This window comes from Dermacentor variabilis, chromosome 6 (assembly GCF_050947875.1).
Source record: "Dermacentor variabilis isolate Ectoservices chromosome 6, ASM5094787v1, whole genome shotgun sequence".
In the NCBI taxonomy this organism is placed as follows: domain Eukaryota; kingdom Metazoa; phylum Arthropoda; class Arachnida; order Ixodida; family Ixodidae; genus Dermacentor; species Dermacentor variabilis.
Genome location: NC_134573.1, coordinates 100,207,392 through 100,233,246, shown reverse-complemented (window position 1 = coordinate 100,233,246; position 25,855 = coordinate 100,207,392). Strand labels below are relative to the sequence as shown.

The 25,855-nt window shown below is 44.6% G+C and overlaps 1 protein-coding gene across 2 annotated transcripts in view; it reads right to left on the bottom strand.

Moving 5' to 3' along the window:
- LOC142584289 (uncharacterized) overlaps positions 1–18,743 on the bottom strand; it is a 48,989-nt gene extending 30,246 nt beyond the window's left edge. For both annotated transcript variants that reach the window (XM_075694428.1, XM_075694429.1), the window contains exons 1-3: positions 18,580–18,743; positions 13,486–13,578; positions 9,647–9,779 (exon numbers count right to left, since the gene is read on the bottom strand). In XM_075694428.1, the coding sequence (XP_075550543.1) occupies positions 9,647–9,779; positions 13,486–13,562 (210 nt within the window). In that variant the 5' untranslated portion in view covers positions 13,563–13,578; positions 18,580–18,743. The remainder of the gene's footprint in view (positions 1–9,646; positions 9,780–13,485; positions 13,579–18,579) is intronic.
- Between the last annotated feature and the right edge of the window lie 7,112 nt (positions 18,744–25,855).

The following is a 25,855-nucleotide window of genomic DNA, read 5'->3' as shown; positions in this document are numbered from 1 at the left end:
ACGAATGACATTCGCTGATAATGCCATTTGTTTGCTGTCACACAGTAAAACGTAATGACATTCGTCGAAAATGACATTTACGAACGAATGAGTTCGCCAAACTCATTCGCATTCGTTTGGAACCGAATGTGTATCCTCGACACCACGAGTGTACCAGTGTTTCGCAAACAGTACATGCTTCTTTTTTGTTTTAACAAAAGATCACTATTATTCTATCAATTTTATTACCTAATTGTTGCTTTAGTGACACTGAAGTTCGCCACGTGCGTAAATACAGAAAACTACTCTAAGTCCAGTAACCAGACAGCCGTCTTTAGCTTTCGCTGCAGCAGTCGTGTTCGTTTGCACCGCAGCATCTGCCGCGGCTGCTTCAATTGACTTGGCGTAAAAACATGCGCGTGTTTTCCTGTTGCACGCGCCAAGAATGAGGATATTAGAAGCCCGCATGCACATCAGAACGCAGAACGGCGATGACATGCAACTGCCCTTCTCGTACCACTTTAGCAGATGTAGCGGACGCGCCTATCGTTCTCTTCACCCTGTTGCTTGCCTTAGCTTTGGCTTGGCTTGACTCGACTTCGTTGGCAATGTTGACAAGTTAGTGATTGAACACTATGGTTTGAAAGAACGATCACATATTCTAGTGGAATTTAGCATATTGGAAAACAATTTTTGGACAAAAGTGGGTTTGAGGCATGTCTATTTTTTTTTACTATCGTCATTGTCATCATTTTCAAATGACATTAGTTTTCGCCGTGTGACAGCGCGCTGTGATAATGACATTAATCGCAACAAATGTCATTTGTTGGAAATGACATTAGATTTGCCGTGTGACAGGGGTATTACTCTCTGCACCTCGCTGATCGTGTGAGCTCATATAGGCTCTGCAATCCCATTACAGCAAGTGTTGATTACTAATGTTACAATGAAGTAAAATGCCACCTATGCAATCACAAATGCAATTCCACACCAGATAGCTAGCCCAGTGAGCCAGACCTATCTACCCGGTGTTGATAACGTTTACACTGATTAGGCTAGATAGATGAAAGACAACCGCCAGACGGACGGATGGGAATATCACCGAACGTCTTTCATCTGGTCTGTGAGCAGAGAAAGCCAGACTCGGCAAAGGCAGCAATTAGAGGTGATGCATGCGCCACGTCGTGATTAGCTATCTTCTGTGAAAATTCCTGCTCCTGTATGTCATGTGAATGTGACTTTAGGAGATGCAAGTGACTTGCGTATGCAAGAAATAGGCGTGGCAGCACTACACACATGCCGACCTCGTGTGCTTGGATCCTGGGGGCCATGAGGTTTCTGGAAAAATTACTAGAGGGAACTGTGGCACTAACGCCTATGGCAGCCACAAACGTGGCGGTTTGGACAGCATGGGAATGATGGTTAGTACATAAATTTGCCTAAACGTTGTCTTTCTGGCTTTGAGCAGCTATGCGACTTTGAAAATACATCATTTTGAATACAAAACTTTAAAAAAACGCGGCATTATTTTTGTGATTATGCATGTATACATCTCGTCTACATTTAGACGCGATTACAAAACTTGGGGCAAAAGATGCAGGTACGGTATAGTAAGTAAAGCTGCAAGACTGTCTTAAGTCACAAGCATGAAGTATAGACAAAGCCATGTACTAACCATCATTCCCATGGTATCAATGATCGTAGCACCAGAGTTACCTCTAGTAATTTTATTAGACAACTACACTGGCGGCAACCGGCATGGAATGAAGATTACTGCCCCAAGAAGTCTCGTTACTCATGCGATGAATGGAAACGTCTGAAAATTAAGCTAAGACAAGTCAAGTGACGTCATCACGACCTTCGATTTTGTAGCAGCATTTCACAGCAGACAGACACCCTCCTCAACCTAGTGAGGTCGATAAACAATCGATTATGATGCATACCATTTCACAACACACGGTCGCAGCGAATGCGCCATACCAAATTATTAACTTGCAACTAAGGATTAGATTGCTTCGACTTGACTTCAATCGCAACTCCCGCACACACATTTTTCTTGCTTCGCGTCGACCGAGACCTTTGGAGTGCAGATTATGTATCTCTTTGTTAAAATGGATTGCTATTATATCGCCCTTCACGGCTGTTTTTACAGATTGAGAATGTAGGTGCGACTATATATTGATAGTGCTTCAATCATGCGAGTCTTTCACTTGGGGGATACAAAGCTAGTGACCTTTTTTTATGAATCAGTTTGCTCTAGACAAAAGAGATGGTGCTTTCAGCGGTGTGCCACACGTTGCCTCAACGAAGCAACACAAATACGAAACCCTTACCTCTTCTGCCCTGCTTCTGTGCAATCAGCTGTGGGAAATGAATGAATGAATGTGTGTGGTTTAGTGGCGCAAGGGCCAGATATGGCCAAAGAGCGCCAAGACAGTGTTAGTGACTTCGCGGTGGAATGATGAGTTCTGTGACGAAGATGTGACTTGGCTGTAAAGTGGCCTAAAATAGTCGCTGTAAAGTGCGTAAAGTCTACGTGGTATAAAATTATGGCGATGACTTGTGACGAATACTATGAAGATTAAAATCCATAGTAGAAGAATGATGCAAAATATAAAATATATAAGATCGTAAAATTACATGGAGCACTGCTGCCTCGCCAGAGCCCTTGAAACACAAGGGCCTAGAGGCATGTGCTATACTAAACAGCTATCGCAGCGGCATCCTCTGAAGAGAGGACCCGCTACGAACATGTGGGGCTAAAAACATGCAAGACAACATCTCTCAGGGGCTAAAAACATGCAAGACAACATCTCTCAGAAAACTTAGGACTGCGTTGGTGTCAAATAAAGGTTCTGGGCCGAGTAGCATTACGGGATGTAGGGGGATGTGCTGCCGGTATGCTAGGGAAAAATGTTTCCTTCTTTCAGATTCGGCTGCCCGACACTCCAGGAGGACGTGGAGAACGGTCAGCCTCTCCCCGCATCTACCACAGGTTGGAGGATCATTTCCAGTGAGCAGAAAGTTATGCGTGCCAAACGTGTGTCCTATTCTGAGGCGACAGAATAGGACATCTGTTCGCCGTGATTTTGTTACGGAGGGCCAAGAAACTAACTGTGGCTTTATTACGTGCAGTTTATTATTTACTTCTGCGTCCCACATACGTTGCCAGTGGTTTCGCAGTTTTCTTCTTAAGAAAGGCTTCAGGTCTGTGACAGGGACCGAAGCAGTAGGACTAACTGCATGCAATGAAATGGATGTGGCCATCTGGTCCGTTAGTAGGTTTCCCTCAATGCCCCTATGCCCAGGCACCCAGCATACAATCACATGTTGGTTGGATATATATGCTTTATACAGTACGGAGTAGAGTTCGTTAATTACCGGATTTTTGTGGTTACAGAATGACATCAAGGCCTTCACAACACTAAGGGAGTCCGTATATATAATTGATTTCTGGAGGTTTGATTTCTTTATATGCTTTACAACCGACAAGAGTGCGTAGGCCTCAGCCGTAAAGATACTGGTTTCCGGATGTAGTAAGTCGGATTCCGAGAAGGATGGACCGACGGCTGCATAGGACACCCCGTCGCGTGACTTCGATGCATCTGTGTAGAACTCCGTGCAGGAATATTTGTACTGGAGTTCCCGGAAATGCATTTGGATTTCTATCTCAGGGGCATGCTTTGTCACTTGCACAAAAGATATATCGCATTGTATGAGCTGCCACTCCCAAGGAGGTAGCAGCTTCGCTGGATGCATTAGGCGGATCTCGAGGAGTGGGACATGCATTTGATCACTAAGCTCCCTCACACGCAGTGAGAAAGGCTGTCTTACGGAGGGACGATTATGAAGGAGTGTAGCATATGTCATATCGTTAACGGTATTGAAACATGGATGTTGAGGGTTAGAGTGGACTTTCAGGAAATATGTTTGGCTGATGTATGTTCTCTGCAGATGTAGTGACCACTCATTTGATTCTGCATATAAACTTTCGATGGGACTTGTTCTGAAAGCTCCAGTGGCCAGTCGGATTCCTAGATGGTGGACCGGATCTAGCATCTTTAGCGCGCTCGGGGCTGCAGAATGATAGATCACGGCACCATAGTCCAACCGTGATCGAATGAGGCTCTTGTAAAGGTTCATTAAACATTTCCTGTCGCTGCCCCATGTTGTGTGGGATAGCACTTTAAGTAAGTTCATTGTTTTTAAGCATTTGACCTTGAGGTACTTTATGTGTGGAATAAAGGTTAATTTCGAATCAAGTATGATGCCTAAGAACTTGTGTTCTTTGTTCACAGGAATTTGCTGGCCATACATTACGATACTGGGTTCTGCAGTAAGCCCTCTCTTTCTTGTGAAAAGCACACAAGAACTTTTGTTGGGGTTAACTTTAAATCCGTTTTCTTCTGCCCATTTGGACACTTTGTTCAAGCCCTGTTGAACTTGCCTCTCACATACAGTAAGGTTGCAGGATTTGAAACCTATCTGTATGTCGTCTACGTAAACAGAATAAAAAATGGCTGGCGGTAATGAAGCACGAAGGGTGTTCATTTTCACGATGAAGAGAGTGCAGCTGAGTACACCTCCTTGAGGTACACCAGTTTCCTGCGTAAAAGGACGTGACAGTGCATTACCGACTTTTACTCGGAAGGTACGACTGGACAAATAGCTTTTTATTAGGGCGAGCATATTGCCACGGATGCCAATTCCCGACAAGTCTCTCAAGATTCCATAGCGCCACGTAGTGTCGTACGCCTTCTCCATATCGAGGAATACGGATAGGAAATATTGTTTATGTAGAAAGGCGTCGCGAATGTTTCCCTCAATGCGCACAAGGTGATCGGTTGTGGACCGCCCTTCTCTGAAGCCACACTGAAAGGGATCGAGGATATTGTTGAGTTCAAGGAAATGTACTAGTCTGCGGTTAACCATTTTTTCAAAAAGCTTACAAAGACAATTTGTAAGAGCTATCGGACGGTAGCTTGCCGCCAAGGAAGGGTCTTTACCGTGCTTAAGAACAGGGACCACAATCGCTTCTTTCCATGTGGATGGGAGGTATCCCGTAGCCCAAATAACGTTGAAGAGCGTGAGTAGTGTAAGTTTGGTGTCAGTGTGTAAGTTTCTGATCATTTCGTACATGACTCTATCAGGTCCCGGTGCAGAGCTTTTGCATGTGGTCAAAGCAGCTCTCAACTCTGCAATACTGAACGGCCGGTTATAAGGTTCATTTTGTCTGGATTTTTGTATTATTGGCTTACATTCTTCTATTTGTTTGTATTTCAAAAATGATTGCGAATAGTGGTTTGAACTCGACACGCTCTCAAAGTGTTCTCCAAGTGTGTCCGCCTGATCTTTCAGTGTTTCACCTTGTGTGTTCACCAAAGGGAGTGAATATGTTTGTCGCCCTTTTATCCTATTGACCCTGTTCCAGACTTTGGTCTCATCTGTATAGGAGTTGATACCAGATAAAAACTTCTGCCAACTCTCTCTTCTGGCTTGTCGGCGGGTTCGCCTACCTTGGGATTTTACTTTTTTAAAATTGATAAGATTCTCCGCAGTGGGGGAGGCGCGTAGCATCCCCCACGCTTTGTTCTGTTTCCTACGAGCAATCCTACAATCGTCGTTCCACCACGGAACACGCCGTTTGCATGCCAATCCATTTACTTGTGATATACATTTAGTTGCGGCATCTATTATGAAGGCTGTAAAATATTCCACGGCAGCATCAATTCCTAACGAGGACATGTTATCCCATGATATACTGGTTAAGTTTTGGAATTTCTGCCAGTCTGCTGTCTCAGTCTTCCACCTAGGAGCCTGTGGTGGATATTCGTCTTCTTTAAGTGTTCTTAATAGTACGGGGAAGTGGTCGCTTCCGTAAGGATCGCTGGTAACTTCCCATTCTAGTTCAGGCAGTATGGACGGAGAAACTATGCTCAGATCAATTGAAGAAAAAGTATTGTTTGCAAGACAGTAATATGTGGGTTTCTTCTTATTGAGAAGGCACGCACCAGAAGAGAAAAGGAACTGTTCAATAAGACGACCTCGCGAATCTATACGAGAGTCGCCCCACAGAGAGCTGTGCGCATTGAAATCGCCAAGAACAACGTAAGGTTCTGGCAATTGATCAATAAAGGATTGGAATTCGTGCTTCGTTAATTTGTAATGTGGGGGTATGTAAAGAGAGCTAATGGTGATGAGTTTGTTTAGGAGCACAGCTCGAACCGCCACTGCTTCGAGAGGCGTTTGTAGCTGTAAAAGTTGACATGCAATGCTCTTATGGATAGCAATGGCAACACCGCCCGATGATGCGACAGCACCATCGCGATCTTTGCGAAATGTTATATACTGTCGGAGAAAGTTTGTGTGTTTGGGTTTTAAGTTTGTTTCTTGTAAACACAGCACTTTGGGATTGTGTTTGTGGATTAGTTCTTGAACATCATCAAGGTTTCTAAGGAGACCTCTGACGTTCCACTGAATTATCTGTGTATCCATATTGGAGGTCAATAGGTGCTGTGTTTACGGAAATGGAAGAGATGCCTTAGATTACAGAGCCCTTTCGAGGCCCTGTAACAGGGGTTTTGCTCTTTCTGAAGCGTTCGAGCGAGTGTCGACGCTCCTTCGGCGCTAGGTGCGCCTTGAGGATAGGTGTTGTGTCCATTGCCTCTAGTGAGGCGCCGGACACGTGCTCTTGCGAGCGAGAAGTTACCAGGGAAGATCCCGCCTTGGAGGGCAAGACCCCTGTGCCCACCAGCCCGGAGGTCGATGGGGCTCCCTGAGGGATTTGGCTGCGCCGGCTGTTGCCAGCGCTGGAAAGGGCCGGGGAGGTTGGGGCAGCCTCGGCTGCGCCCACCTTCGGGGTCGATGGCCCCGTTTGCTGAGTAGGCGGAGCAGCGCTAGCTGCAACCGCCGCGGGGCCAGATGGCATAACTGCAGACTCACTGCCTGTGGGTCGGACAGCCACCGGAGGCCGCTGTGACGCTGCCCCCTGACGCGCCACTTCGGCAAAGCTTTTCTTTGGCAGGTACACTACCCGCCTGCGTGCCTCTTTGAAGGATATATTCTCTTTTACTTTGATTGTTACTATTTCTTTTTCCTTCTTCCATGAGGGGCACGACCGCGAGTACGCGGCGTGATCCCCGTCACAGTTTACACAGTGGAAAGCGTTCTCACAAGCTTCAGAAGTGTGTTCTTGGGCACTACATTTAGCACAAGTCTGGCGGCCTCGGCAGCTCTGCGAGCTGTGACCGAAGCGCTGGCATTTGAAACAACGGAGTGGGTTTGGCACGTACGGCCTAACACGGAGCTTGATGTACCCGGCCTCGATTGACTCGGGCAAGATACTTGATCCAAAAGTAATTATTAGGTGCTTCGTCTGGATCTCTTTACCATCCCGCCTCATCTTAATTCTTCTGACGTTGATCACATTTTGTTCGCTGAAGCCCTCCAGGAGCTCCGCCTCAGTCAGGTCAATCAAATCATCATCTGACACAACACCACGGGTGGTGTTCATTGTACGGTGTGAGGTTACTGTTATGGGGGTCTCCCCAAATAGCACTAGTTTCTGTATATTCTCATATTGTTTCAGATCGCGGAGCTCCAAGAGGAGGTCACCGCTTCCCATTCTCGACACCTTGTAACCTGGACCAAAAACATCAGTCAAGGACTTTGAGACAAGGAATGGGGAAATGTTTCGAACTGCTTTGTTTGGCTTTTCAGAGTGGATAACGTGGAAGCGCGGGAAATTCTGGATTTGGTGTCCAAAAAACTTGAAGACATCTTCGGTGCGCCCTCGTTTCTGAGGGCGATCAACAAGGGAGGGGAAAGAAGTTTCCATGAAAATATGTGTACATTCCGCAACAGCGCCGACCGCCCACCATGGAGCCCAACGAGGGGACGCGGCAGAGCTTGCATACAAGTCTGCACGACGCCAGTCGTACGCCGTCACTATAACCGAATATGGTTTACCCAAGGTTGGATAGCCACACAGGGTTAACCCTTGCCACCAAGGAGAAAGGAAGTAAATAGAAGAGAGAAGAAGACAGGAAAGATGTAAAGTGAGAGATAAAGACGAAGGTTTGAGAAGAGAGAGACAGGAAAAGGCGACTACCGGTTTCCCCCGGGTGGGTCAGTCCGGGGGTGCCGTCTACGTGAAGCAGAGGCCAAAGAGGTGTGTTGCCGCCGCCGAGGGGCCGTAAAGGTCCAAACACCCGGCATTGGCTCAACCCCCAGGATCCCCTTTTCCCCGGACACGGCTAAGCCACGCACGGCTACACGCGGGAGGGTCCAACCCCCATGTGCTCGGGTACGTGGTGTCGCAACACACCAAACGCCTGCTGACGCAGACGCCCCTGCGGGGAGCTGTGGGAAAATGCAACTGGGTTTTCATTAATGCACTATGCTCCATTCATGCTGCAAAATATGGAGCGGTGCAGTAAAGACGTGTGCAGTAGTTGGCTGCAAAAATTGTGGCTGGCATATTAAGGAATGGAGTGAATCTCAGTAAGTTCATGGACTGCTGCTGCATAAGGACTGCCTGTGTTGCCAATTCTTTGTGATGCATGGTTTCCCACAAGGCTAAAAAAAATTCAATCTGCCAGCATTGTAGTGCTAACCCCCAAAGAAAGTACTTCAACCCCAGAACGCCTGCACGAGTGAGTACCGCTCATTATATTGTTACATAGGAAGTAGTACCACTTCTTGGCATATAGTAAGTTTCTCGCACTTTGTCTGCACACATACACCCCAACTCACGCGCAAACTTATGCTACTCTATTGCCAACATGCGAAGAATAAGAGAACGGGCGCACACTTGAATCAATGCGCCAAAGCATGGGCGACGGCAGCTACACCAACAGCACACCGATGTTTGAAGCTGAATGTTTCGCAATTGTCCACACAGTCAGCGAATGACTAGCAATCATGCGTAATAGCTACAAGCTATTACACTATAGAAACATCTACGTTACAAGCCTTGTGCCCAGCAAGAACAAATCAGTCACATCCCAACACACTCGCAAGCGTATAGGCGGAAAATAAACAATTGGATAGTGACCGCACTGAGGAACATTAATGAATCAGAAACATGACAAGCTGCTGCTTCAAAGTGTTTACAAATAAAGAATTAAGAGCTAAACACACTGATACTGATTCTGTTCGTAACCAGAAAGGTAGGATAGCTTGGAATACATTTTTATCCCCACTTTTATTACGCGCACAGTATACGCTGCTCGCGCCATTTGGACAAAGCATAATGAGCTCCAAAAGCATTTACTTGACCTTTTAAGCTGTAACCAAGGCTTCACGTATCATCCACCCAGCCTCTGCCTACGATATCCACTGAAACAGGGGTTAGCCGAGCCACACTGGCATTATGTACATCCATTGTAAACACAGTGGTAACGGAGGTTGCTGAGGCAAGCAATGAACGCGTCACCACGTGATCAAACATAGCAGCACCCTCAGGACTCCCGTGAAAAGGGTACATGTCTTTCTGCTTGCGTGTGCAACTGCAGACACATACAAGAACCAGATGGCCCCAACACTTGAGTATCCTAATCTAACACTATTGTCTGGGTCATGCCGAACAGATGAGTCCCTGTGCTTCAATGCTTCTCATGTTCCTTGACTGCTACTTTGGACAAATGGAAAAGGTGACACTCCTCACCTCCGGCACAGTGCGGATGATGTCATCGTACCACATGTCCACATTGCGACAGATGCGGTCTGCGATGCCTTGCGTGGCTTCAAGACAGCTCTCCACAGTGCATTCCAGCTCGCTGACCATACACTCTAAGTACCTGCACGCACATAAAAAAAAGAATGACGAAATTTATTGGAGGATGACCGTAAAAGTAGAGCGACAGCTTTCTAGCAGTTCTGCCGAGATACATTAATGGAACACCTATTGCTTTGCTCTATACACCACCTGCAGCACGAACAGTGGAGTAATGGGTACAGCATAGATTGCCTATAGCGTTAAGTCACCAGAGGTGCGAATATCCACATTATAAGCAATACTGCACAATAACCAAAACAACATTTTTCAATGGCTGCACATGTGCAAAACATGTAGACCAAGCGGCCGCACATATTTCAGAAAGCATGAGATTGGGATGCTTGCATTTGTTTAAATTTAGGGATGTCGAAAGTTGTCTAAGAATCCACAGTCTCTGCAAAAAGCAGACATAAAGAAAGATTCAGGACCCATTCCACCCTGTGAAGCTGGTTGGACAGCGAAGCTGTAGGGGGACCACCCGCCACCTACGATATGGGAACGAGACAAACAGTAAACTTTGGCAAACATTTTATTCTGTAACAATTGTCACCACTGCTTTGTGGCCACTAGGATATACGACTAAATTTTCAGTTTTAACCGCAGAAACATTCATTGCCAATGTAAGATCAACACACGTTCCAAGTGGGGCTGTTGGCCGAGCATATCAAGGCAAACTCGTCGGCGACAAACTGGACAAACACCGTTTTGTGGCTTGGCAATGTCCACGTTAAAATCGCCAACAACGATGACCGGTGTGGTGTGGTCACTTGCCAGTGCCAAGAATCGCATAAAATACTCTATGTCCGATCTGAGTGCGTTAGGGGAGATGTACTACATTGTTTCATAACAGGGCTATGAGCCATTGCATCTTTTGCTTGCTTACAGGGGTATGAGCCATTGATGATCACAGTTTTCAGCATGTTCTCTATGATGCACTTTTTGCTTGCTTAGGGGGGTATGAGCCATTGCCGATTGTTTTTGCTTGCACTTTCTGTCCGTGGACATGATTGTGTCGTTGGGGGCTAGCAGAAAAACAGCGCTGTAAAGAAAACTACACAGAGGAACGTAAGTTGAGGTCAAGATTTTAGACCCGCTCATTTATTTGAAATTCCCCATGGCACGAGTGCCAACTTCCCAGAACTAATATAGCATGGAGACTAAAATTTCGGATGCCATACAGTGCCTCATTCGATTTCTAGACTGATCTGCGTGCTGCAATCCGTGTTTTCAAAAACATGGCTACTACGAACCAAGTTACCGCTATTCGAGTGTTGCCCATGTTATTCGTGCCCTCACTTTCACTGTCGAAGTCGTTCCTAAGCATTCCAAACGCCGCACAGCCACTGCAATGCATTTTGTCGACTCTGCATCAAACCGCAACTTTGGTCGGCTGCTCTCGACTAGGCATGCTGTAGCCAGCGGATTCTTAATAGTAACCTTGTTTTGAGGAGACGTACACAGCTGATAAAAATGGCTAAAAAATTCATGGGTGTAAATTCAAATATTACCCTCACTACTGACAGAACTCGCCATAAAATTGCAGGTTAAACCCAAAATGTTATTAAATGCGCAGAAGATCCAACAAAATGAAGAAAGCATTGCTTTGCAATTACTTTATAAACAACAGTGTGCACAAAACGAAGAAAGAAGCACTACTTTGTGCTAGTATTACTCAGTCACAAGGGCAGCCTGTTACAAAAGTGCAAAGGTTGCAGTGTGCCTGCAGTGCAAGTCCCTGTGCATTGGCGTGACATTTTATGGCATCTGTACATACCTGCCGACTTCACAATTTGTACAATCCTGTGGAGAAGACTACAACAGGGGGTGAAAAGAGGTGGGGAGGCAAGCATGCCTCTTAAAAACCAACTGCAACAAATTCAAAATTTTTCTTATTAAATACGAGTGAAAGCAACATGAAAGGTTTGTGAAAGCAGATGCTTTGGCTATGGAAAGCAGAAAAAAAAATTCACCATTACTGCTCCTAGGAAGTGACGCACGATTAAGGCAAGTCATCTCATTTTTGCAAAGGGGCAATGGTACTGCTGGTCCAAACAGCAATGCCATATTAGGGTCTTTCAATGCTTTTTCTGGTTGCAAAACTCCGGCCACAGCTTCATATAGGGACAGCGCATGCCGCTAGTGGCGCAGCTGTCAAGGAGGGGGCACGAAACGGCCGTGCTTGCCATTCGTAGTGGCTGTTTTTCGGCAAACAGGCTGACATTCTTTAGTATTTGTGTGTGGTATGGTTACTACTTCACCCATTATTTAAGATATGATAAAAGTAAATATTTAAACCTAGTTTTTGGATAAACACCAATGTTTTGAAGCAGGCTTGGTTCCTGCTTTAGGATGCGACTGTGAACAAAGTGCAGCGTGCCTTTTTAAACCCACGTGTGGACAACGGCTGGGTCAATGAATGCACGCCATAGGAGTAAGACAAGGGAAGGTTCTCCGGGAGTGATTAACAGCGCTGCAGCTTCGCCTGCCTGTTGTGCACCCCATGGCGCTCACTGTCCAGCAAATTGTCAATTTGTTTACAAGCGCTTACTAACAAGATACTATCCACCAGGAATGCTCTGGGAATTTGTGAAGTTGTTTTGAATGACAGAACTTTCAAACCTTGAATTAACGAAATCTCCAATTTAACAAAGTTTTTCACTGCAAGTACGACTTTCTTATATCGAGGTTCAACTGTATTCATGCGTGAAAGGCTGCTCTATGGCTGAGAAAGTGGTTGCTGAAAAAAGAAAAAGATCAGATGTGGAGAAAAAATGCTGCTGAAGGACTTGTGGCTGAAGACACATGTAAAAGGGCTTGTTGGAAGAAAACATAGCTGATTGTAGCATAAAAGAAAACTGCTACATGACTAGACTGCCAAAAACACTAAATGACAGACAAGCAAAAATTGTAGGTCATCACGTAAGCTTTCGCCGTGAAACCGTAAACCAAGCTAGCACAGCCCATTTGGGCTCTGCATTACTTAAAAAAAATGTCTCCCTTCTAATAGTTCGCGATAGTTCGGCAGATGGAGAACAGCAGCCACATTTTAAAAACAGGTTCTGAAATATTTCATTAGTCTGATTATTTGAAAGTACCAAACAGTGCCTTTTTGAATACATATATGAACAACTAGAGGTGGTAGTACTGGATTCATTTTCAAAACTTGAACAAAAATTTGAATATTTTCCCACCCTATAATTAACTAATAATACAGCTCAACTCATTTTTTTCTTTAGTGTCCTTTCTAAGTATTAGTGAAAGCAGGGTTGTTTGTATTGAAACCAGTGCGCGGCACACCCTTAGAGTGGCTAGCCTTCTGGCAGAGCCAATATAGCTCTTTCTTACCAGTGCCACGCATTAGTGATATTTCAGTCTGCGTCTCACCAGAACATTGCTCTGCAGGCAACTGGCATTCAATCCTGCAAGTTCATACTTGGCAGGTCAACAAACCACAGGTCAACAAAATAAACAGAACTCACTCAGCCTCGCTCACAATATTATATATATATATATATATATATATATATATATATGTACTTATGAGAATCTGAGTTAGCCAGACTCATTCCGACTCAAACTTGCCGAGAGTTAGACCTGGCAAGACTCGCACATACTCAAACTAGCTGAAAGCAGAATCAGCCAAACTCACTCGGCCTCGCTCACCAGTTGGTGCGAGCCTGAGCGAGCCAACTCACAAGTGAATTTGCCAGCCTATTGTCCCAGCCCACCTGATTTGTTCAGCGCCAAGGGCACATCCAGGGAGCAGAGATGACTGGCGGGGCTTTGGTTTCTTGGTTCGGGGCATCTTCAAAGTTGTGAAGCTGCAACCAGAGAGACCAGTTCTGCTTATTAAGACCATAATGCTCAACGTATCGCATATCCCTTTCAGGTGCCATAAATTCTGTCCATTAAAAACTCAGCTTCATCTCACCTCTTGCACCTTCAGAATCATGAAAAGCGTGGTACAGCTGTGGCACAAAAGCGTACAGCTGAGGAATGAACGGAGGATTCTAAATTCAACAAGTTTTGTCAACTTTACAGAATGTGCGCTCCATGCAAGAGCTTTCTACAGGAACGTCAGATATAAGAACATCCATTTCATGTCTAAAAGCCACCACACAGGTGGCCGCACTGACTGCCAGGGAGCGCACATCATTATCTTTTTCACTTGTGTCTCTAGCGAAGGTACTGGGCCGAAATAAAGCAACTAATGACAGCTTAAGTACATAATGGCGGCGTAGGCAGCATAGCAACCCAGAAAGGTCCTTTTCAGCGAGTCATCCGGAGTGGTGCAGGAGAAAGGTAGTGATGTGCCCATTGGCTGACAGATGCTGCAGCCAGCAATGTTCATGCGGTTTGCCTTCCCACAAACAGATTGAGACACTTTACCACACACCCAAAATGCACAAAACATGGGACGTATTCTGGGACGATCATTTTCGGTGATACTATCGTCTCGGCCATCAGGCGCATGCCGATTGGCTAGTTGAGTGAAATCAGATGAGCTGATTGGCTGATTGAGCACTATGTCATGTGAAGGAGACAGTATTGCCGAAAGTGATCGTCCCCAGGCACATTTATTTAGATTACCAGTACTTGTGGGAATAAAAGAAGAGCAAGGAAGCATTGTAAGCAGTCCTGGCAAAGCCTTTGCAGTTTTTCCTCATTATTACAGCAAACTCTAGCACACCCTAAAATGTGTACAGAAATAATGCACACAAAGTACTTTTTCACTGAAATGACCTGTATTATTAAACACACTGTTCAGAAAAAATATTCTACTTTTCTCGGGCTATATCTAGGCAAGGAGTCGTGCTCATTTGACTTTGCTTTAACAGGGTTGTCAGGTTGTTGGCCCCGACATCTGGTCATTGCGGTCGATGCAGTCAATGAGTTGTGAAGACTAAGACAAAACAGCAACTTTCTTCTAGTGAACAATGAGTCGTGAGGCAAACATATCTCATTCTGCAGACATTCGAGATGCAATGAGGCAACCCCTTGATCAAAAGTATGCAAATCAGGCATTCTGCAAAAAACTAACAATGAATTTATTCGATGCACTGGCATGTAACCTCAAATTGAACACTGCGGTTCAGACTTGGCATTCCAAACATTGAAGTGCCTTTGCAAGTTGCCAAGAATTTTTTTTTTCTTGCAAGAGCTCTGGTTCACATACTTTTTATCACAAATGTACACATCCACTGGCTACAGATACACAAAAGTTGTGTGTAGCCAGCAAGATGTTCTTTTCTATTTGGGGCCTCTGATAGCTGACCTCCGACATGGAGCTGGTGAATCGCGACAAACAGAAATTGAGGGTCTGATGGAGGCTGTGCTGCTGGCTCTATTTCTGATTGACATTTGATACCCAGCGCACCACCAGCTTTCACCGCCACATGAAAACAATCGCGGAAATCCCTTCAACAGTTTTGCTGTAAAATGACATTTTTTGGGGGAACTTAACAAAGCCACATAGGCAAGATTATGTGTGGGCATTATCTATTGTTTCAGGAAAAATTAAGATCGACAAAATCAGAAGACAATAAAGATTCGTCAAAGTTATTGGCAATAAATATTCTGTACTATGCTACAATGACAAATGCTGATGATAGTAAAACAGGGATTGGAGAACTACCGCGCAACGCCACTATAAGCAATCATCAATTTCATTTAAGTGTAAGCCTCTGTGGCCTGGCACTCCTATCAGATGAATGAGTTATGTCTCGAGAGAAATGGGGGAACAGTTCTAAAACATCTGATAAATATAGCATGATCAGCAATGAACAAATAGACCACCTTCTATTACAGTTGACAATAAAAACCAATGTAACTTCTGCAGAGCTCTAACAGCAGTCATTGCCTCAAATGCTGGCTCGTTCCAACCAGGGAGATAGGCCACACAGGAGGAGATGAAAACCACAGAGCAAGGTCAATTAAAGAAACAAAAATTTGATCACAGGCTAAATTCCAGCAAAGGTGGTTCTTCCAAGCAGTTGCATAATTAATATTGGCGTGTGGAGTTGTTTACCTTTAACGGGTGAGCGCTCTTCACTGTCTAACGAATGCTATTGCTCTGTGCGGGACGCGGCCGCATGTATCGGAAGTTTCTCGAATGTTATCGATGGTTCTGTTGTCACCAAAGCTTCTGTAATTGATTGCATGTGCAACATAAATTGTGTAGAACTTTCTGGAAGACATGCGGGCACCCCCGATTACTCTGAAGCCTTCGATGGCTTGTGTATAAAAGCAGATGCGCTTGACCAGCAGATCAGATTTTCAGTTACCACCGACTGTGTTTGCCGCTATCATTCTTTGAGCATAGCTTGTTTTTGAGGGCGCAGGTTCGCCTAATAAAACGCTAGTTTTGTCATCACAGTTTTGCTGCCTTCTTCAATTACTACTACGTGCAAATATGAAGTAACTGTAGTTGAGCCACGCCTTAAAACATCACCTGCATATGACTCACGACATGAACCCCCCGTTGTGCAAGGTTAAACTCGGGGGTCACATTTCGTTTTCACAATAATGCCGTAGTTAACCCACAGAATTTAAACTGTGCCCCCACCAGACATGATGAGCCCCTTATTTCAAACAAAAATGAAGTGAGTGCCCTTCTCAGTTTTCAAATAAATGTCAGAAAACACACTTTGCACATGGTATAACATATGAAAATAGGCAGAAAAGGACTATTCCATAATTAGCGAGTTTTAGAAATAGGGGACCCAAAGACATGCTATCAACCAGACAGAGAAAAGAATGCAAAAGGCGTACAGGAGTTTGTGTATTTGGGTGTGCAAAGCCACTTGGGGATGCTACTTCTAAAACTCAGTTATCTGCTAATCCATAATTTAACCCAGAAATTAAACTTTCGCCATGCATTGCTTATAACATACCCCACATTTCCAACAAATGTGAAGCGGTGTCACATGCTGGGAAATATCCCTAAATAGCTGAATAACAGTTGTGAGCACTTGTGTAAGAAATTATTTTTCAAACCTTATAGCTGACACTCGTGAAGCTTTGGCCAAACGTAACCCACAAGATGCCCCTTCACTCTAAATGTAAACTGATGCACATTCAATCCTTTGGCATTGGGCAAAGCTCTGTTTGCGGTTCATAATACCTGGGTAACAGAACGCACTTTCAATAGCGATACAATGTTTTTCAACTGCGATTGGCTCCCTTTTGCAACTTGTGCAAAGGAGTCAATTGCGATTGAGAAATTCAGTTCTGGTCGGGCTCAATTGCTAGCAAAATGTGGTATAGTGTCTCCCCCTACGAGATCTCCGTGTTATCATACATTTATGTGTCGTAGTAGTCTAGCTAGATGGCGCACCCCCCTTCTGTCATGTGACGAGCTTGGACCACTCAGGGGAGGTGCCATCTGGCGTGTGAAGTCTTTTTTGGTAATAAACGGCCGCTAGCCGGCTCAGTCCTTTGTCCGGTTTTCATCAGGAGCAGTTGGCTCCACGTCTCCCTCTCTGCGTCGGGCGCTCGCCGCGCGTTCGCTGGGCGTGGGCCCCGCTTGCCTGCCGCTGCTGACACAACACAAAAGTGTCCAGTGTGACTGGGGTATAGAAGCCTGCAACACTCTGGAACACTTGCATAAGTAATTTTGCAGAAAGGCTGTAATTAATCTATGCAGTTTAAACAATAGCACATCACTCACAACATGTTGCTCATCTTAATACCAACTGAATTTCAGTGTTGCGTTTAGTTCTAACAGGACATCGGGTAAACGAAGTATGCAATTTGCCTAAAGGGGAAGAGAAGGAGCACTTAAATTATTTTCGACGACTAATTAGGCTCACTTCAAACTTCTGCTGCACGTCACCAAAAACATGGCCCCCATTTACTCCAAATATAAATACCTGCCAACATGGAGCCAATCGGGGCAACGTGGAAATTTTGTATACGCTCCGTATGATGCCTCTAAACGTGCAGTAAACGAGTGTTTAGCAATCTCAGCTCTCACCTCACCACTACCATGCACACTGCTGACTTTCATTGCTACTCATTTCAAAACTGGCACTCACTCCGGCGCATACTGACGCTCTTCGTAACTCACTAACGCTCTATTTCGCACCTGTAAAACAAGTCAGTGTACTCGTGTGTGAGTATGCCGACCAACGAAACAGGGAAACACGCACGTGACGTTTTTTAGCCGAACTGAGGGCTTCCCTGTGAAAACAAAACGTTAGTTCACACAATGGCGGGCACAGATCAATAGAGAAAACTGTACAGCTGACTCTGGTCTACCTAGGCCATTAATTGACACAATTAACCGAATAATTTTGAACATGCATAATTCGTAAAGAAAAATAAAATTGCTTGGAAACTGATTCCACCCGCCTCTTCAATTATCCTTTGTGGTTATACCAGGGTCCTTGTTACTACAACGACCGCACCTTGACTTTCGTTGCTACTCACGTTAACCGGCAGTCAATCCAGCGCACACTCGCGTTCACCCACACCCTTCGTAACTCACGAACGCTCTATTTCGCACCTGTGAAATGAGTATGGGGCGAGTATGAGTCTGTACTTGTGAGTATGCCGACTTGACACTGGGAAAACACGCACGTAACGGCTTCGCTGTGAAAACAAAACGTTCGTTTACAGAATGGCGGGCACACAATAGAGAAAACTGCACAGCTGACTCTGGCCTACCTAGGCCATTAGTTGACATAATTTTGATTGTGCATAATTTGTAAAGAAAAAGAAAATTGCTGGTCAACTATATTCCACCCGACTCTTATTAAACATTATCGTTATGCGTTATCAGTAGGGGAAAACTAAACCAAACCAAGCTGACTCTAGCCTACCTATGCACGAGAGTCACGCCCAAGTTGCCGTCGTTACCGGCTGGAGTACGAGGCAGTCGCGGTGTCAGTAGAGCGCTTGAGAATTCGGTGATTCAGCTGCGACTACTCTGTTAGCGCTTTACCATTCGTTACGAACTGCGCGCGAGCGCAACGGCGGAAATCATTGTAGACCGGTACCGGAAGCAGGCACGGTTTTCGCAGTCTTTTGGACCTATGTGAGGGCGCTAAATGTGAGACCGACAATTAGCGACGATTACTTCACAATATTCCCCGACGATTACGATATTCCCTAATCCAAAATTTAAGCACAATTCTATGCGTGTTTTAATTTCGTGATATATTGAGACAAATAATTCGAAAGATATATGTAGGAGAGTCAGCCAATCGTCGAAAATCTTATATAAGTTTCAGTGTAATCGCTGGTGCCGCTTGGATTCCAGAAAGTACTACACAATTCGTGCCGTGCATACAATTAGATCACAAAATAACCGGAAACAACTGCAAACGAGACCAAACCAAACAAGTGCCAGTGAGAGCTGACGCGAGCAGACGATAGTACGAAACGAGCGGTCTGGCTCAGACTGGGCGGGTCCGCCTGAAACTTTTTGTAGAGTGTGGGTTACAAAAGCGTATACAGCACGACCTACTAGGTCGTGGTATACAGTACCCTCTATAAAAAATGTTTACACCCTTTGGAGTGTATAGTTGGCACACAACGAAACTCATCATCTGTCTTGACCGCATTTCCTTTCTTACGCTCGTTACTTTCCTGTCGAGAATGCTTTGTCATGCTGATAACGCGCATGCCGTTCGTGACTTGGAAGTACCGGGCTCGCAGCGTTAAAGAAAGGAAATGCGGGCAAGACAGATTACGATTATCGTTGTGTGGCAAATGTACACCCCAAAGGGTGCAACTGTTTTTAGAGTGTACACACTCTTACACTCTTAGGCGAAGGTACACGGCGAAGATAAACGTACCCTTTGGGGTACGCGTACCTCTGCCAGACAACGATAATCGTCACCTGCCTTACTTGCGTTTACTTTCTTTAAAACGCCGCGCCCGCTACTTTCCTGTCGGGAATGCTATGTCGTGCTGATAACGCGCATGCCGTTCGTTACTGGAAAGTACCGGGCTCGCCGTGTTAAGGAAAGGAAATGCGGACAAGACAGATGACGATCATAGTTGTGTGGCAAGATATGACTGAAAGGGTGTAAACTTTTAGAGATTAGATTGAAAGGTAAGGCAAAGTTCTCGCTCTTCGCAGTCCCTAAAGATGAAGAAAAGCAACGTGTGCGGGAGCTCAATTTTCCCCGCACCGATAGCTTTGGAAGCCACTGGCTCCCTTTATGAGCTGCACTTTGATGCAAAGTACATTACTGAGGAATTATGTGCATATCATTGAAGGCCAGGAAGTATCTACACAGCGTGTAAAGCCTACGTTTCGGTCTGATGCAGTACCCACAATGTTTTGCCGTAATTTCTGAAGTATCTTTACAAGCAGCCCAAGCGAAAGAGAACGGCCTCATATGCAAAAGATGAAGGCCAGTCATCAAAGAGAACGCTCCCGCTCTCAGTTGAACCGTCATTGACATTGGTGGCATGTGAAAATGGAAACCTGCGCAAGCTCAAGGACATAGACAACCGATAACATGCTTCCTAATTCAAGCAAACACAATGCGTTTTGCTTTATTCACCCAAGGGACCTGAAAAACCAACTACATCTCAGGCGTATGACGCAAAAAATAGGGAAAAAACGGCTATTCCGAAATATTTTCAGAACACACAGTTAACCTACAAAAGAAATGTGCTGCACATAACAAATAATGTGGCCTACATTCTTTTTAAATGTCAAATTGCTGCCGTTATTAAGGCATCGGGGAAATTTTGTTAGCATTCAATATATCGCCTTGAGAAAGAAGAAAACAACGGCTTACCCATTTTTATTTAACCCCTAATTATGCGACACAGTTCATTTATTCCTGTACAGGCGCCCAAATCTTTAACTGGCGTGCGCGAGCGGCGACTTTTCCGTGCGTCAGCGCCGTATGACGGGGCGCGGCTGCAAAGAGTCTGAGGCTAAGTGCATACGGACAAAGCGCGCTCAGCTGGGCCCATCGTCTGCTAAGCTGTTTCCAGCCTCGCCCGGTCATACGGCGCTGACGCACGGAAAAGTCGCCGCTCGCGCACGCCAGTTAAAGATTTGGGCGCCTGTACCTCATCCCATTGATGTACATGATCCCCATTTCTTCGGAACATGAGGTCGGCATTTCGTTATCTCATGACACAGTGAAACACGCACATAAGGTCTAAAAAGGAAAGCAAACTACAGATGCGATCCATCTGACGGTGTGGCTCTGGCTAATCCAGGCACGGTCATCCTCGAACGCAACTGCAACACTGTGTTCGACCGCGGCCATGCTCCTCGCGCGCCAAGTCCGCTATACCACGTCAGCCGGGGTGGCCAGAGAGCGCACAGAACGCCCGCGCCCTGTTCGGCATGCTCTGGTGCTGCCGGCCGGCGCCTCCGGTGCGCACAGGGCGTAGTGTTCAGAAGAAGGCGACGGTGGCGCCATCTGAATTTTCAATAAAAAAATGCCACAGCACTAAGTCCTCGTTGGACCCACTCTCCCAATCTAGTACACTCTAACGTGCGCACATCACTGCAAAGGCTGTTCTCATTGGCCTCCGCCGTTCGCGGTTCGCATCTTTTATCTTTCGCTGTTGTGTTCGTTCGCTCGGTCACGCCGCCGACTCTTGCTGCAGGAACGGGCCATTAACAGCTGCGCTCTGTATTTCACTAACTGAAAGACCAAACTGTAATGACTACCAATCAAATATGGTGCTATGCTGCCAACACTACAACCTTTGGGGTGTTGCGCTTTTATGTTGTCGGCCATGAAAGCTTACAGGACACGAAATTAGCGATAACTTGATTTCTCGGTAAGCTAGAGTCGTCATATTTCTTTAAAAAAAAACTGTTCCAACAGGAAGGCAAATTTGCGGTAACAGGTAGCTGGCAACTTTGCAGTATAGCCATAGAGAAAGAAATTCAACTATGGTATAGCCCTCGGCAAACACGTCCAGTCGTCACGTCATCTGTTTCCATTTGCACAATGGCAAGTGAATTCACCCAACTGGTAACGGGCCCCTACCATACCTGCGATAGGTGCACGCATTCATGTTTTGCTACAAGTGGAGCTTATATGCGGTATTGAAAAGATGCAGTATGCATTGCCTCTGGCTGGAATCAGTTGCCGAGATATCCAGATATGTGGACTGGTGAAGAAGGTGTCGTGCAGGGCTACTAGTGTTGCATGGTTCGTGCGAATTGATGACAGTACCGTCTTTCTCGGGGGTTTACTGAATATACGAAAATGTTCTCCTAAGGCAAGATAACATGGCTATTTAGATTGCTATCTAGATTCCACAATACTCACTTTTAAGCCAAAAAGGACTAAAACGGGTATGGCTGTTGGTCTTCTGGGGGACTAAATGACCTGCCACAGATTTTGAACCAATTTTGGACTAACTGCGGGAGCAAATGCAGCGGCCTAACTAGGGGAGCAACTAATGCAGACTAAAAGTGAGGGCAACTTTTAGTCCCTCCCAGTTAGTCCCTAGAGGATCAACAGTTAGTCTGTTAAAGTTCGTCTACAGGAGTAACTGCAGGAGCAACTTTTAATCCCTCCCAGTCAGTCCCTAGAGGACCAACAGTTCGTCTGTTAAGGTTAGTCCACAGGGAGTAACTGCAGGAGCAACTTTTAGCCCCTCCCAGTTAGTCCCTAGAGGATCAACGGTTAGTCTGTTAAAGTTCGTCCACAGGGAGTAACTGCAGGAGCAACCTTTAGTCCATCCTGGTTAGTCCCTAGAGGATAAACAGTTAGTCCACTTAGGTTAGTCCACAGAGAGCAACTGCAGGAACAACTTTTAGTCCCTCCCAGTTAGTCCTTAGAGGTTCATCAATTAGTCTGTTTAGGTTAGTCCACAGGGACTAACTTCACAAGCAACTTTTAAGCCAGGGAAGACCAATGGTTGGGCTGGTTAAGTTAGCCCACAGGGACTATCTGTTTGCCCTTCTCGGGAGAAATGTTTTTCCTTTTAAGTACTTCCACTAGACAAACAGTTGTTCCCCCAAGATTAAATGTTGCTCACCATAAAGGTAATGGTTATCCCACCTTAATGCTCTTTAGAGGCTAACCATTCAAACAGGAATGATTAACATTCAATCCGAAACAATGTTCGGAATAAATCATATTTTTCAATCATGCACCGAAATCACTTTTCCAATGATTCCAGGCTGCCGTAGCTTTTCCAGCAAGAACAATGATCAAATTCAAGTAACCCATGTTTATTTTAAATTAAATATTGCCACCACCATCATGAGTGACAATTAACAAAACAAAACAAAAAAGGAATACTAGCATACAAATGCCAAGTCCTGATTTACAGTAATGACGTATACATACAGAAAATAAAAAAAATTGACTGAAAATATACAGCAGTTCAAACAAAATGAGTGATGATGCCACCTTGAAGTTACCGCACCAGCTTGCCATCACGTCAAGGATTTTAATGGCACCTGTTAAGGCCTAGTCAAGTGCTTATCAATAAAAGTAAGCTAAATTTTGTTTTAAGTACCCACTGATTGATCATGGTAAGCTTTGAGAACTTTCGCTGAGCTGACACTGCCCACATAAAATACTTTGAAATTTGTGTAGTTGCACTGGCCTTGAGGTTTCGGTGCAATATTCAAGAAATGGAACTTTGGCCTTCATTTTCTCTTCTAACAAATAACTTAATATTGCAAGAATAACGAAAATAGTTATCGGACCACTTCGTCTGTATAAAGTGATTTGTGTTCATTTTTTTATTCATTGCACCCATAAAGGCTCTCAACTAAGGGTATTGCACAAGGGGGGAACATAATGAAAATACTAATGTAGCTTCGAAGAAGGGATTGCAATATTTGTACAACTGAATATGTGTTACGAAAAAATACAAAACGAAAGCAGGAAAAATAAGTGGGAACGGTGACCATGAAACATACAAAAGTGGATTTTAAAAATTTTAGACAGTGATAGAAACAGGAGCAGACACTGATCCCCACAAGCAAATATTATACCTATGAAAAATTTGAATGCAAACAATAAGGCATACATCAAAGCAGAAATTATACAATTCAATAAACTTCACAAATAAAAAAAAGAAATGTAAGAAAAAAAAATTTAAATGCAAGCAATGTCAATCACTAGAACCAACTGTCTTAAAAAAGACCTTCCTGAGAAAGGGGAAAAAAATGTGTTAAAGATAATCGAACACACATACTGGCATTAGTGTATCTTTAATATCCTGGTAAAATGGGCAAACTTAGGACACTTTGAGTAAATTTAATTTACTTTGTTGAGTGTCACTTCAGCAGCAGGGTGCTAGGTGGCTAACTAAAGTGCCATTCAGGAGTACTGAAAATGATGCTACAGTGAAATCTTGATATAATAAACTTCAGGGGACTACGATAAATCGTCCGTTAACATGAAAGGTCATTCTAGCAGAAGCCCCAGAATTAACTATTCCGTGCATCAAGCCATAAGTGCGTAAGATTCGACTGTGTGGGCCGTCCACAAAAACTTTAAAGTTGGCCCTCTGCCTGTGCTGTTGCTATTTTCCATTGACTCAGCCACCATGTACCACCGAAGCATCGGGGCGCACATGAAAGAGATGCCGCCGACAAAACCACAGACAAGCTTCTAGTTACCTCCAAAGCACAGCGTTCTTTCTTTTTTGTCATTTTTGCTGCAGCATGCGGTCTCACAAAACCTAATATGTTGTCACCTCCAGAAAGAACAAAAGAAAAAGAAAGAAAGAAAAATTGCCTCTACATGTTTTTTTTTTCTTGCCATGCTGTCTCCGGTATTTGGAGCCCACACAGTGCTACTTGATGCACCATTTCATTTGCTAGCCTAACACTACAGCTCCTGTGAAGGATAAACTGAAATCTGAGAGTCCCTGGATTTCTTCATATGACTTCCTAGTACTGAGGCATTGTTAACCTGACACAGAAATTGAATAATGATTGTTGTCCTGAATACTTCGGTGTTCTGAAGTTTGTAGTAATGAAATATGTTTAGATCGAAACTATAGGCAGTCAGCAGGGGATATCTGAAAAGCTTGTTAATGTGGTGCTCATAGTAACGATATTTCACTGTATATGAAGCCATAAGGCTTGATATGATTCTCAGCCTTTAGTGCTTTACAAGTAATTACTCTTTTCACGAGAAAAATTCTGAGTTACAAGAACCCTTAGAACAAAAAATAGAAATGCTATAATCTTGTTAACAAGCATATTGAGCAAGCAAGGAACATATTAAAAATCCATACAATCAAAAAATGGACTCAGTTGCAAATTTAACTTTGATTGTTTAAATGAATGTTTCAAGCTTGTTTTCGCTTTACTGATGACACAAGGACACTCATAACATTTTAAATAAAAAAAACAGTCTTAGAATTAGTGCTAACTCTACAATCATTATTTTTCATTTACTCCTAAGTGCTAATAGTATTGAGGCTACACACGTCAGTGCAGAGCAGCGAGTTCATCAAACACACTTGCTATCGAGTGCACTCCACAGCATGTGTAACTAAACTTTTCCATCTGACAGCCTGCATGTGACGCTAACAGCAAAGTGCACTTACTCAAAGTTACCCTGAATTTTCCCATCTGACCCGAGGCTAACTGCAGCACTATTTCAGTGAGGAGGCTGATTGCATAAATTTTCAGCCTCCTCATCGAAACAGTACTGCAGCCCGTCAAACAAGAGGTGTAGGGCTCACTCCACTGTCCACACTAACGGCCCGGCAAATCAAGCCAAGTGACTTCTTAGCCTTTAAATCGAAAACAACATCGAAAGCTCGGTAGAGGGCAATTAGTGAGGCCGCCGCCGCCAGAAAGGTGCTTTCAGGAATGGCCACGTCCTCGAGCTGCACGACAAACTTGGTGGCATCAAAAATGCTGCCACCTGCTGTGTATGCGACAGTTGGAAACACGTACATGGCCCCAGGGTCCTGAAAAGGAATGTGTCCACTATCTTTCACTATCTTTATAAAACAGCGCAACCAATGAAGCATGCAAAAGAAACCGATGAAACAATGAAAACATGTTTCTTCAACAAAGAACGACTTGTACAAATGGCCATATAACAATAAATATATAGCATGCATATATAGGTCACAATTCAGTACAGGGTGTGGTGCAATGTGTCCTTCCTTTTGTCTCTGGAT